The sequence below is a fragment of the Dendroctonus ponderosae genome, unplaced genomic scaffold (genome assembly GCF_020466585.1).
Source record: "Dendroctonus ponderosae isolate FM_Combo_2020 unplaced genomic scaffold, Dpon_F_20191213v2 Dpon_F_20191213_10, whole genome shotgun sequence".
Taxonomy (NCBI): Eukaryota; Metazoa; Arthropoda; class Insecta; order Coleoptera; family Curculionidae; genus Dendroctonus; species Dendroctonus ponderosae.
The window spans coordinates 4266778-4277094 of record NW_026017111.1 but is presented as its reverse complement, the minus strand read 5'-3'; the positions used below and the strand labels follow the sequence as shown (position 1 = coordinate 4277094).

Below are 10317 nucleotides of genomic sequence, written 5' to 3'. Positions count from 1 at the left end.
ATTCAAGTCGTGTTTTTCAGAATTTAGATTTTTGCAATTCAATAATGTACACCTTGCAAGCAAAAGTTCAAGTGATGGATGTAAATGAGAATTATGTTAAAAATACATGCTTTATCCCTAACGTGTGTAGCTGATATCTCTTGAACGGTGCCAGACTCAGCATACTTGTTAACTTGCAAATCTTTATAAGCCTTGAGCTGTAATCCAATGTAAAAACTACGGCTTGAAATTAACTAATTCACCAAATACGCCGTCATGTTGGGGAACTTACAAATATCAAGCCGTAATGACCAAGGGGATCAAACAAGGGTCAAAAACTTCAGTTTGTTTATCGTATCTGTTCCTCGTATCTTCACTAAGCCTTGAATAGTATGCACTTCAAGACATAGTTGTACTCATCGAACATTTGTTCTACATAAAAATATTCTCTTTCCTCAGCCTGATTTCCACCCCTGTTTGTAAATATAAGTATTATCAAAAATGTAATATTCAAGCTCTTTTTCACTTGCTCCGCTTATGACTGCGGCTTCTAGAATTTCCTTCATTATAACAATTAAGCGTAAATGATCAACAGCAACCAAAATCCAATTGAAAAGGAAAAAAATACAAATACACCAACGTAAAATCATTAATAATAAATTGTGTAAGATTAGGTTACACAATAACACATCTTTAATACTGAAAGCAGTGAACTAGGCATTCCAATAACTACCATTTCGTTACAGAAATAACGCAAATGCAGTATTAAAATAAGGAATAAAATTAGTACTGCATGACAGTATTTAGCATGTCCAATAACTCTCTATTAAGTACTCACAAGCAGACAAAAGATCAGGGCTATTTTCGCCACTTGTTCAACGGGCAACTTGAGAGTGGCCCTCTTGGCAATCTCTCCAGCTCGCATTGAGGCCTGATAAGACAGCCTGGCTAGCAGGGCATCAGCCGCCTCCACCTCTGATAAATGGCGCACCTCGGCCACCTTGCTGAAGCGCACATATCTTAAGGAGGAATCGTCGCTTTCAGTGCCCGAGCTCTTGTCCAGGCTGTCCCGCTCGGCCAGTTTAACCGGCACGAAGATGGGGGTGCTCAACTTGCCACTAACTGCCTCATCCGCATGATCCTCCTCCGGCTCCGAGTCCAAGAAGTCGTAATTATTGGGCCGGGCGCAGAAAGCGTCTCTCCATGGATGCCAGCACAGAAAGCCAAGCAGATAGCAGGTGAACATCGACGCTTTAACGTAGGTGCAAAAGAACGGCTTTTCCAAGGTTTCCTCATTGTAGATCTGCTGAAAACCGTAAGCATAAAACTGATCATGCGGTTTTATTGCCTACAGATAACAATACGGAAGTGCTACGTTACACCCACATACCTTAGTCAGCTTGGATAAGGACACTGAAATCATATCCACTAGAATGAGAACGACTAGCCCGAAAACGATTCTTTGGCTCTTAGTTAGGACTGTCAGGGCCCCCGAGTCCATTTTCCTGGCCGCGCTACTGGCAGGCTGTACACATAAGGGCACAATCGCAAACCGGCCACATGTTGCAACTTAAACTGACCTACACTTGGTTCCAAACTAAACAGGACGCTAAATCGTTGAAAAGCTTTGAGCGAAAAAACCAAAACAAAAACACATCTCTAACCTCAACCACCAACATCACTTTTGACGGTTTGATACGAGAAGTATCGTTGACAAGTTCTACAAATGAGTTAAGACGATTTAAGGTTATGTGGGTTTGTTTATTGTTTGATGATAATTATTTTATAATTTGTCGAGATAAACAACCGCGAGTCCGCATATCATTTTTTTTCCATTCTCTCGTGCATTTCGAACCTTATATAAGCTCTAGATAAAAATGGCAAACAAATAGTATCGTATAGAAATTCATAGGTAAATTTTATACGCTCTTGGCTAGTAATTTTTCAAGAGGAATTGTTTGAATTTGTTGGAACAAAAATAATAGTATTGCCTTTATATTAGCACAAAGAAAGACAGTGATAATTATGAGTATTTCTTAATTTATAACAATTTACAAATGATTTATTCTGATCAACTTAAATAGGTATTAGATTTTATATTTGTAGTATTTAAGTAAGCAACTTAAACCATTAAATAAATCTCCTAAAAAGTTTGGTTTATTGTATATTTGACAGTATATTGAATATCCTTACATACATCGACACATTTATATGGATAGTTTTCAAATTAGTAAATACATCCATAGATTTATTTATCGGTAAAACTTATAATAAACATCACCCAAGTGGCAATAACAAGTAAGAGTACTTATGACATTAAATACTAAAAATGTTATAAAAAATGTATTATTGTTAAAATACTTAAAATTTCTGATTACAAATCCTAGTATTTTATACGCCTGATATAATTAAATTAATTCACATAGGACTACCTACTAAAAAGTCGAACTACGTTGTTGGTATTCCACTTTTGTTGGAATAGTGTAAAAAAGCAATTATTTTCATGTGTTGCTTAGTGTGACATGTTAAACAAAAAGTAAATGGAAACAGAAGATACCAGCAATTCTTTTGCTTAATATTTCTTGACTCTTACAATAGGAATTTTATTTTTTCTGTTACTTTAAAATTAAAAAATCGTTGATAATTTGTTTTAATTAAATTTGCACATTGCACATAGGAAAATAACTTAAGCCAACGATCTATTTGCTCAATAATACATTTTTATTATTAAAACGCCCCATTTGGTGTACATAATATATAGAGTAACGTTAAAAAACACATTGTTAAGTTCTTCTAAATCAAACTTTATAAGTCCAATAATTTTATCAATATTAATTAAGTTAACACACTCAAGTCCAACACTATATTAATAAAATCCAAAGAGTTTACGGTTACAAGAAAATACCGGGAAAAAACGATACCTAGACGCTTGGTCGCAACAAAACACCTCTGCTAGATAAAGATGAGTAGACAGTGGTAGGCTCAGGATAATTAATTAAATACCTCGCCGCTCTGGGATTGCATAAAAACTTCAACCATACAATAAACAATTTTATTTTCAAGTATAAAAATACATTTAAAAACGACGTAGTCCTAAACATAGGGCCATTCAATATATAGACCTAATAAGGCCACAATTTATAAAGAATATAAAGTTTTCTGCTTAATAAAACTAATTATTGACCACTTAATTCGAACCATCAGTCATCAGCACTGGGGTTTCTGATCAACCTCAGTCCCAATAAAGTTTTGCATGCGGTCATGCCGCCATCCAGTCCCAAACTCCGAAAAACCTACAAGGATTCGATGAGAATGGCGATCCCCTGACCACCTCCAATGCAGGCGGACCCAATTCCAAATTTGGCTTTCCTCCTCCTGCAAACAAGCGCGTAACGGGGGACAAGTGCACTATAAATCGGGGTTACCTCAATTCGTAGACAAGGTGCGAGATAATTCGACTGCCCGAAGCCCCCAAAGGATGGCCGATAGCGGTGGCCCCACCATTTACATTCAGCTTGTTGATGTCCAAGTCGAGCTCTTTGGCACAGGCCAATGTTTGCGCAGCAAAGGCTTCATTGATCTACGCAAAATAGACATCAAAACCTGGCCGCTGGTGGGTTAAATCACTCACCTCAACTAAGTCGATGTCGTTCAGAGTCTTTCCTGTTACTTTCAGGACGGCCTTAATGGCAGGGGCCGGTCCAATGCCCATTATGGTCGGGTCGACTCCGACCACAGAGTATGCAACCACTCGAGCCAACGGCTTCAGCCCGTGTTGAGCAATGGCTTGCTCATTGGCCACTATGACCGCTCCAGCCCCATCAGCAATCCCCTAAGGCGCAGATTAAACTTAGCCAATGAATTTCCTTTTTTGCGTAGTTCTCACCGAAGCTGTTCCAGCAGTGACCAGGCCGTCCTTCTTGAAAATGGTGGGCAACTTCCTCAGGCCCTCCAGCGTTGTTTGGGGCTTTGGATGCTCATCCACTTCAACATTAACAATATCCTTCTTGATTTTCACTGGCACCGCAACCAGTTCTTCTTTGAATCGACCGGCGTCTTGGGCCTCCTTCCATAGTCTTTGCGACCTTAAAGCGAACTCGTCCACCTGATCTTTGGTGATGTTGTATTGAGCGCCCAATTTCTCAGCGGTCAGGGCCATGGGCAGGTTGCAGTAAGAGTCGGTCAGTCCGACCCAAAGGGAGTCCTCCAAAGCGGGGCTTTGCCCCAGAGGCAGGCCGTACCTCAAGCCCCTAATCACGTGAGGGTAGGCGGACATGTTTTCGACGCCGCCAGTCAAGGCGATTTGGGAAAATCCAATTTCGATGTCCTGGAAAAACCGCTTCAGTGTTGGCTTGTGTCTTTTCGACGGACTTACCTGTACTCCATTGACTATGGACTGGAATCCAGAGCCGCAGAGTCGGTTGATCGCATAGGCGGGTTTTTCTATTGGCACTCCACTTTTCAGAGCCACATGCCGGGAAAGATACCCGCCGTCAGCCGCGGAGTTCTACGCAACAAAAACAAACAGCTTCTTACATGAACATTTAGTTATAAACAAGCATGACTGGCAATCGAGGAAAACCAGATTAGCAGTTGCATGGCGGAAAGTAAAGTTATACTCACTGATCCAACGATTCCAACAATGACAGAGTCTACAGCTTCGGGCTTCACATTGCCCGAGGCCAGGGCGGCTTTAGCCGCCACCGTTTGCAAATCAGTGATCGAAACATTCTTCAACTTGCCCCCATAGGTTCCAAACACTGTCCTCTTGGCACCCACAATGAACGATCCTAAAATTTACCTTTGTTATTACACCAGCTCAATTTTTACGCAGCAAGCGAAAGTACTACCACTCTTACCTTTAACTAGTGATGCCATTGCTTTAAAATCTTACTCTCGTTGACAATCTAAATAGGACTGAAGGGGACTGAGCAGCTTTCGGTAATAAATTGTCGAGTTGGAGGGTAAAGTCCACTTAATCCCAGAGGCTTTCAACACAAGAGCAAAGTGCAGAGCATCGATGTAACTAAACATAACACGATTTCAGTAGGTACTTTGACCCCACTCGTAACCTCACAAATCCACCTACTTAAAAGATGCTCACCTTATAGATAATAGCTTGACCAACAACTTTTCTTAGCGGTTATTCTTGGGAAAATGATGTTTTCCACGACTTTTCACCCATTAAAATTCACTTACTCCACAATTACGACCAAATTACTGAATTTCATCGAGTAGAAACTGTTCGAAGGAGATTATCTATTAGGTGAGCAGATTGTTAACTTCGAACGCTAGGGCCCCATTAACTAGAAAATTACCTTTAATGCAGCAACCACTGCGAATATAAACTGATGTTTTGAACACAGACTGTTTTGCACATTCACCAAAGAATTACTACAATTACTGTGTAATTACTTGCACCACAGTAATTAACTGTGACGTGCGGATTTGTTGGGGATGAAGTTAGCTTTAGGCACAGCACTTCGATTAGGTCGCGTATATGTACATTTCTCTCTTCCAGTATAGTAAAACAAGAAAGCATACATTCTGGCTCCATAATTTCGGTCTGTTCATTAGCAGCAGTCAAATCGATGTAAACACGTCAAAGTGTGGAAAGCTGGTCGAACTTGAACAATCTGTGTTATGTTTTTCGGTTTACTTAATTTTACAGCGAAATAAGTGCAGTTATTTTGTAAATTATGACTCAGAGAAGCCTAACGGACGTTTTCCTCTTGATGAGGAACAATGCCATTCGTAGCAGGCAGATTTACCCGGACCAAGTTAGTTGATATTTGCTCTAAACGATCTTATTTGAGACACTTTATACTAAGCGGGGCTGATGTTTCTTACAGGATTCGTCAGAGCGAATGCATTTGGTGTCTCTAACCGACATGGATGACGGCTACTCGGATAAAAACGAGAAAATTCCCCCAGGCTGGATTGACTATCTTGAAAAGGCTCAATTAATATTGCCCAGGCTAAAATCCAAAATTGCCGACTTAAAGTCGTTACATTCCAGGTACAAGCCTTTTGCTTAGCATAATCAGATGCTTCAATTATGATTTTTTACAGGCATTTGCATCGTTCCACCTTTGATGATACCCCAGAAGATGAAATAGCGATAGGAAACTGCACACAAGACATCACGAGAATGTTCAACGAAATCCACAGGCTCCTGCAGATCATCAAGAGCCATTCAACTGAGAATGGAGTCAAAGAACAGAGACTGACCATAAATGTTTACAGATCTTTAGCCACTGCCTTGCAGGAGTTGTCGCATACTTTCAGATCGACACAGAATAGCTATTTAAGGCAAATCCAGGGTAGAGAGGATCGATCAAAGATGTACTTTGATCAGACTGCTGATATCGACTTGTTGAATAACGATGGCGAGGATATTGACAATTATTTTATTAATTCCCAGAGAATGTCCCAACAACAACTGCTGCTGCTGGAAGAGGAGAATACTAGGTGAGTTTGTATAATTTGCCCAAAAAATCAATCAGGGAGGATGAATAGTTTTATTGATGAAACACTCACAACTTTTGTAATACGTGAGCAACTTTGCTGCAACATTATTTTGAGTTAAACTAAAAATAGAGATAAAAGTAAATGCAGCCAAAAACTGGACTCAGGCAAGAGCAAATATTGCAGTAATGCATCTACTTTACCAGCGATATTTTCGAATCACTGAACACAATTTTACCGTAAGAAATCCACGGCTTTTTTTGTTTGAATAGGGCAAACTTTTGCAGAAAGTAGCGCACGTCATTTTCCAATCTTTAAATTGAAGCTACTTGTTTTGATAATAAAAACAGTGATAAGAAAATCGGGGCAACTTCCACCAGTTAACGTATTTATGAATTATCAATTTGCAGGTTCGCACAGGAAAGGGAGAAAGAAGTGAACGCAATAGTGAAATCGATTGTAGATTTAAACGAGATTTTCAAAGATCTCTCACAAATGGTAGCCGATCAGGGCACGGTTTTAGATCGGATAGATTACAATATCGAAAACACACAAGTGCAGGTGTTTGAGGGTTTTAAGCAACTGCAAAAGGCCGACGCCTACCAAAGAAAAAACCGAAAAATGTGCGCTATCGTCACTCTTGCCGCTGTTAGTATGTTGCTGTGCTTGATTCTGATTATTGTTAAGTCTTAGTTGTCAACCCTTAAATAAGGTGATAAAAATGTTAAAATTGATCTATTCATCATAATGTATCTCTTCTAGTCAAGTGCTAAATTGTTTTTAAACCCGTATTAATTACCCCTCAAAACCGATGTACATAGTGAAATATAAGGAGTCTATTTTAGGCTGGCTGAGTATTTTTGTGGAATAAAAACCATTCCCTTAACGGTGTATCATTTAATTGAAAAAATCATTACATAAATACATCATACAAACAAAAATTAAACCTACGCGTGGAACACAAAAGGCATCTCCTAATGCAACAGAAAATTATCAAGAAAAGATTAAATACGATTTTATTTTTAATGTGGATGCATTATTCTCGGATTCATAGTCAAACACTACTGCTGTAAATGGCAAACAAGATGAGACAGTAAAGGGCCTTAATTGATATTTGAAAGTAAAATGCAGTGTTGTGCTTTAGAAATCCAGTTCTCAGTCTCAGAAACCGCAATAGTTATTAATACAAATCACCAGCACATCAAATATTTGTTGCCTACTTAAAATTTACACTAGATTTCGAAATCACCTTTAAACATTCAATTTGTTAAACTTCTTTGTACATTGCCATCACATGTTGCCGGTACTCGTCCTTCTTTGTCCAGGTCTCTGCTGCTAAGCCATTAAGGGGACTATCGACATTTGGTTCATCTATAAACAGTACCAGATTGAAATTAAATCCACGTAGTTTGAGCCAACCAGCAAACTTACCGAGCAAAGCTTGTATGGACAGTAAAATGGTTCGAACATCATAAAGAGCAGACCAATTGTCTTTCAGGATATCTAGACAGATGTTTCCCTGGGTGTCCACATTGGGGTGAAAACAGGGCGTTACAAACTTCACTACTGGGGCCTTATAGGGGTAGGAGTTGGGAAATTGGAAGCTGAGCTTGAATTTCAGCTCTTCATAGACAGAGTCTTTGGGGCCCCAGACTGTCCCAACCCAACTAAACAGGTTCTCGCCATCAGGAAATGCTGAAATGCTCTGATCAGCGGACATCATAAGACTCATCAGTTCCTTGTGGAGCCTGGAAATATTCCCATTGAAGCCCTGTAGAAAAAAACGTACCCACTCACCTCTTGGTAACTGCATGCCCATCGTTTTGAGGCAACTTGACCATCTCGCCTTCTTTCCCTGAATTGGTGTTTTGTGGTTCGTATAACGGGTTCACATTTTGGGCCATTTTCTAGATAATCGGGATTATTTTGCTCCGCAAAATGCCAATGTGAACATTCGTTAATCTTGGTGACAGCTGACAGATTCAATCATGAAAAACTGGTTTTCGAACCAGCCAATCAGAGCCTTGCTTCAAAGCATTAACTACTGTAGAGAGGAAGAAGAATGTTTGGAAAATCACTGTCACAGGGTTCAGTTGAGTTCAAAAAATTTACAAAAAAACATGATCAAACATGTTCGTTTGGGCCGAGAACTGGCAAAATTGGCCACTTCAGATTCGAAGGACATTTGCGTTTTCCCCAAGGATGACAAATTGGATGTACTGGAGGCGCAAATAGTTGGCCCGGAAAAATCCCCCTACCAAGGCGGTATTTTCAAGGTATTTCCCCTGTTAAAGCAATTTTCACTATAATTTAATAAACCGGTTTCAGCTGGAAGTCATTGTGCCTGACGCCTACCCTATTATGCCGCCCTCCATCAAGTTCTTAACTAAAGTTTACCATCCAAACATTGATGACAGTGGACGAATCTGTTTGGACTTGATCAAAATGCCTCCCAAAGGAAACTGGAGGCCCACAATTGGCATTGAGGCTCTGCTCATTGCTGTTCGCATGCTACTGGAAAGCCCTAACCCCGAGGATCCTCTTATGGCTGATATTGCCGAAGAATATCAAAGGTTTTACCCAGCCAGCATGCCCAAAGGGAACTTTACTCAATAAAACATTCCTTTTAGGAACAACTCAAGTTTTTTAAGGAAAGCCAAGGATTATACAAAGAAGTATGCCTGTGCAGTTAAGCAGCAGCGTTAGTATTTCTAGGATATTTAGCTGGACGTTGGTTGGGATTGACGAAAAAACATGAAAATGTTTTTGAAAATGAACTAAACAAAATCATGTTTAGGTAACACTAAAATTTGCATTGCACTATTTTTCATTTAGAAGCCCTTCGATTCTGATCGGCATTGCCACCCTCCAAAGCTTCATTTTTTATATGCAAGCTTCTTCTGTTGTCTTTGTTTTTATTGCTGTTTTCGCTGGTGTCTTCTTCACATTCTTCTGCAAAACTGCTCCTGGCCGCCTCAGAAAAGGCCTGAAATAGAACAGGATCAGAATAGGGATTACAGCACCTAATCACTTCATACCTCAGGGTACTGTGCTGAAAGTTTCATTTTAATGGCACGAAGCTTCTTGAAAATATAGTCCAAATCTTTCTTCATCTCCACCAGAAGGTGGATGTGTTTTTTGAACTCAGGGGCAACAGTCTTAAGTCTCGAAGCACTGAGGGCGTTGCAATTTGTTAGCATTTCATTGGTTTTTTCAAATCGCTGCAACCTAAAAAAGTGGTTTACCGCGAAATTTCAAACGGATTTCCTGGGGGGCGGCGGCGGTTTACATTTGCTTTTGGGCTCTGATCATTGTTTCCACATCTTGTTGGTCAACAATTCCAGCCAGGCCTTGAATGAATACCTCTGGTGCCGTGTAATTTTGAAAGCATTCTATGCTGAAATCACTCTCGGGCGTGCCTTTCAGATCATCCATCTTGCCGAAAATTTGTTTTTTTCTGTTAGTTGGGTTTGTTTATATTTACCTTTGTTTTGGTTTGATCTATAACCTATAGCTCCCAGTTTGGTTATGAATTTGCAAGTTTGAAGGTTTGCTGCCTTACTTGGCAACCGCGCAGGGATCTGACCCAGTTATCTAGGCATTTTTTGCCTTGCTTGCAATGAAAACTTTAGAAATAAGACGAATGAACTGAATTAGGTACTTGGTCATGACCTCCCCATTCAATTCTCTATCTAACGATGCCAAAACGACTCAAAACAACTGAAAAAAAACCACGCAAACCTAAAACTTCTTGAATTCAAGCATTTTTTTGAGAAAACTGGCAACAATCCCCCTTCCATATTTCACTTTCTAAAAAGGTCATTTATTTCTGTCTAGAATAATGTACAAATGAGCATTCTTGCTCAATTT

At 39.7% G+C, this 10317-nt stretch overlaps 6 protein-coding genes across 9 annotated transcripts in view; 2 read left to right on the top strand and 4 right to left on the bottom strand.

Moving 5' to 3' along the window:
* Window positions 1–1665, bottom strand: part of LOC109545634 (solute carrier family 35 member F5) — a 5175-nt gene extending 3510 nt beyond the window's left edge. For 2 of the 3 annotated variants that reach the window (XM_019916431.2, XM_019916434.2), the window contains exons 1-2: window positions 1370–1665; window positions 818–1285 (exon numbers count right to left, since the gene is read on the bottom strand). In XM_019916431.2, coding sequence (XP_019771990.1) covers window positions 818–1285; window positions 1370–1480 — 579 coding nt within the window. In that variant the 5' untranslated portion in view covers window positions 1481–1665. The remainder of the gene's footprint in view (window positions 1–817; window positions 1286–1369) is intronic. The other variant, XM_019916433.2, reaches the window with a different exon arrangement.
* Window positions 1666–3017: 1352 nt separating this feature from the next.
* On the bottom strand, window positions 3018–5414 carry LOC109545640 (3-ketoacyl-CoA thiolase, mitochondrial). Of its 2 annotated transcripts, XM_048661850.1 has the most exons (9): window positions 5298–5402; window positions 5084–5238; window positions 4839–5005; window positions 4603–4769; window positions 4355–4486; window positions 3866–4306; window positions 3611–3811; window positions 3405–3559; window positions 3018–3354 (listed from the first exon to the last, which is right to left on the bottom strand). In XM_048661850.1, the coding sequence occupies exons 3-9, from the start codon at window positions 4855–4857 to the stop codon at window positions 3273–3275; spliced, it is 1197 nt and encodes a 398-aa protein (XP_048517807.1). In that variant the 5' UTR covers window positions 4858–5005; window positions 5084–5238; window positions 5298–5402; the 3' UTR covers window positions 3018–3272. The 2 variants fall into 2 exon arrangements, with proteins under 2 accessions (XP_048517807.1, XP_019772004.1); XM_019916445.2 differs by lacking the exon at window positions 5084–5238 and having other exon boundaries at window positions 5298–5414.
* Window positions 5415–5489: 75 nt separating this feature from the next.
* On the top strand, window positions 5490–7333 carry LOC109545649 (syntaxin-16). Its single transcript, XM_019916457.2, has 4 exons — window positions 5490–5759; window positions 5832–5998; window positions 6052–6450; window positions 6858–7333. The coding sequence occupies exons 1-4, from the start codon at window positions 5679–5681 to the stop codon at window positions 7138–7140; spliced, it is 930 nt and encodes a 309-aa protein (XP_019772016.1). The 5' UTR covers window positions 5490–5678; the 3' UTR covers window positions 7141–7333.
* On the bottom strand, window positions 7330–8455 carry LOC109545658 (probable ubiquitin-conjugating enzyme E2 C). The gene is made up of 3 exons (XM_019916470.2): window positions 8245–8455; window positions 7879–8195; window positions 7330–7818 (listed from the first exon to the last, which is right to left on the bottom strand). Exons 1-3 carry the CDS (start codon window positions 8349–8351, stop codon window positions 7715–7717), a joined length of 528 nt encoding a protein of 175 aa, XP_019772029.1. The 5' UTR covers window positions 8352–8455; the 3' UTR covers window positions 7330–7714.
* Window positions 8456–8510: 55 nt separating this feature from the next.
* On the top strand, window positions 8511–9265 carry LOC109545657 (ubiquitin-conjugating enzyme E2 T). Its single transcript, XM_019916469.2, has 3 exons — window positions 8511–8723; window positions 8776–9020; window positions 9078–9265. The coding sequence occupies exons 1-3, from the start codon at window positions 8568–8570 to the stop codon at window positions 9151–9153; spliced, it is 477 nt and encodes a 158-aa protein (XP_019772028.1). The 5' UTR covers window positions 8511–8567; the 3' UTR covers window positions 9154–9265.
* On the bottom strand, window positions 9209–9974 carry LOC109545661 (kxDL motif-containing protein CG10681). The gene is made up of 3 exons (XM_019916475.2): window positions 9737–9974; window positions 9486–9675; window positions 9209–9433 (listed from the first exon to the last, which is right to left on the bottom strand). The coding sequence occupies exons 1-3, from the start codon at window positions 9880–9882 to the stop codon at window positions 9275–9277; spliced, it is 495 nt and encodes a 164-aa protein (XP_019772034.2). The 5' UTR covers window positions 9883–9974; the 3' UTR covers window positions 9209–9274.
* Window positions 9975–10317: the final 343 nt, after the last annotated feature.

Coding starts and splice junctions, on each gene's coding strand:
- LOC109545640 (XM_019916445.2), bottom strand. Junction 3,812..3,865: donor TCACTGCTGGAACAGCTTCG/GTGAGAACTACG, acceptor TCTGCGCCTTAG/GGGATTGCTGATGGGGCTGG. Junction 3,560..3,610: donor ACGACATCGACTTAGTTGAG/GTGAGTGATTTA, acceptor TATTTTGCGTAG/ATCAATGAAGCCTTTGCTGC.
- LOC109545649 (XM_019916457.2), top strand. CDS start 5,679: ATGACTCAGAGAAGCCTAACGGACGTTTTCCTCTTGATGAGGAACAAT. Junction 5,760..5,831: donor GGCAGATTTACCCGGACCAA/GTTAGTTGATAT, acceptor TGTTTCTTACAG/GATTCGTCAGAGCGAATGCA. Junction 5,999..6,051: donor TTAAAGTCGTTACATTCCAG/GTACAAGCCTTT, acceptor GATTTTTTACAG/GCATTTGCATCGTTCCACCT.
- LOC109545658 (XM_019916470.2), bottom strand. CDS start 8,351: ATGGCCCAAAATGTGAACCCGTTATACGAACCACAAAACACCAATTCA. Junction 8,196..8,244: donor GGGCATGCAGTTACCAAGAG/GTGAGTGGGTAC, acceptor GAATATTTCCAG/GCTCCACAAGGAACTGATGA. Junction 7,819..7,878: donor GTCCATACAAGCTTTGCTCG/GTAAGTTTGCTG, acceptor TACTGTTTATAG/ATGAACCAAATGTCGATAGT.
- LOC109545657 (XM_019916469.2), top strand. CDS start 8,568: ATGATCAAACATGTTCGTTTGGGCCGAGAACTGGCAAAATTGGCCACT. Junction 8,724..8,775: donor ACCAAGGCGGTATTTTCAAG/GTATTTCCCCTG, acceptor AACCGGTTTCAG/CTGGAAGTCATTGTGCCTGA. Junction 9,021..9,077: donor ATTGCCGAAGAATATCAAAG/GTTTTACCCAGC, acceptor CATTCCTTTTAG/GAACAACTCAAGTTTTTTAA.
- LOC109545661 (XM_019916475.2), bottom strand. CDS start 9,882: ATGGATGATCTGAAAGGCACGCCCGAGAGTGATTTCAGCATAGAATGC. Junction 9,676..9,736: donor ATCAGAGCCCAAAAGCAAAT/GTAAACCGCCGC, acceptor CCACTTTTTTAG/GTTGCAGCGATTTGAAAAAA. Junction 9,434..9,485: donor TTTCAGCACAGTACCCTGAG/GTATGAAGTGAT, acceptor GTTCTATTTCAG/GCCTTTTCTGAGGCGGCCAG.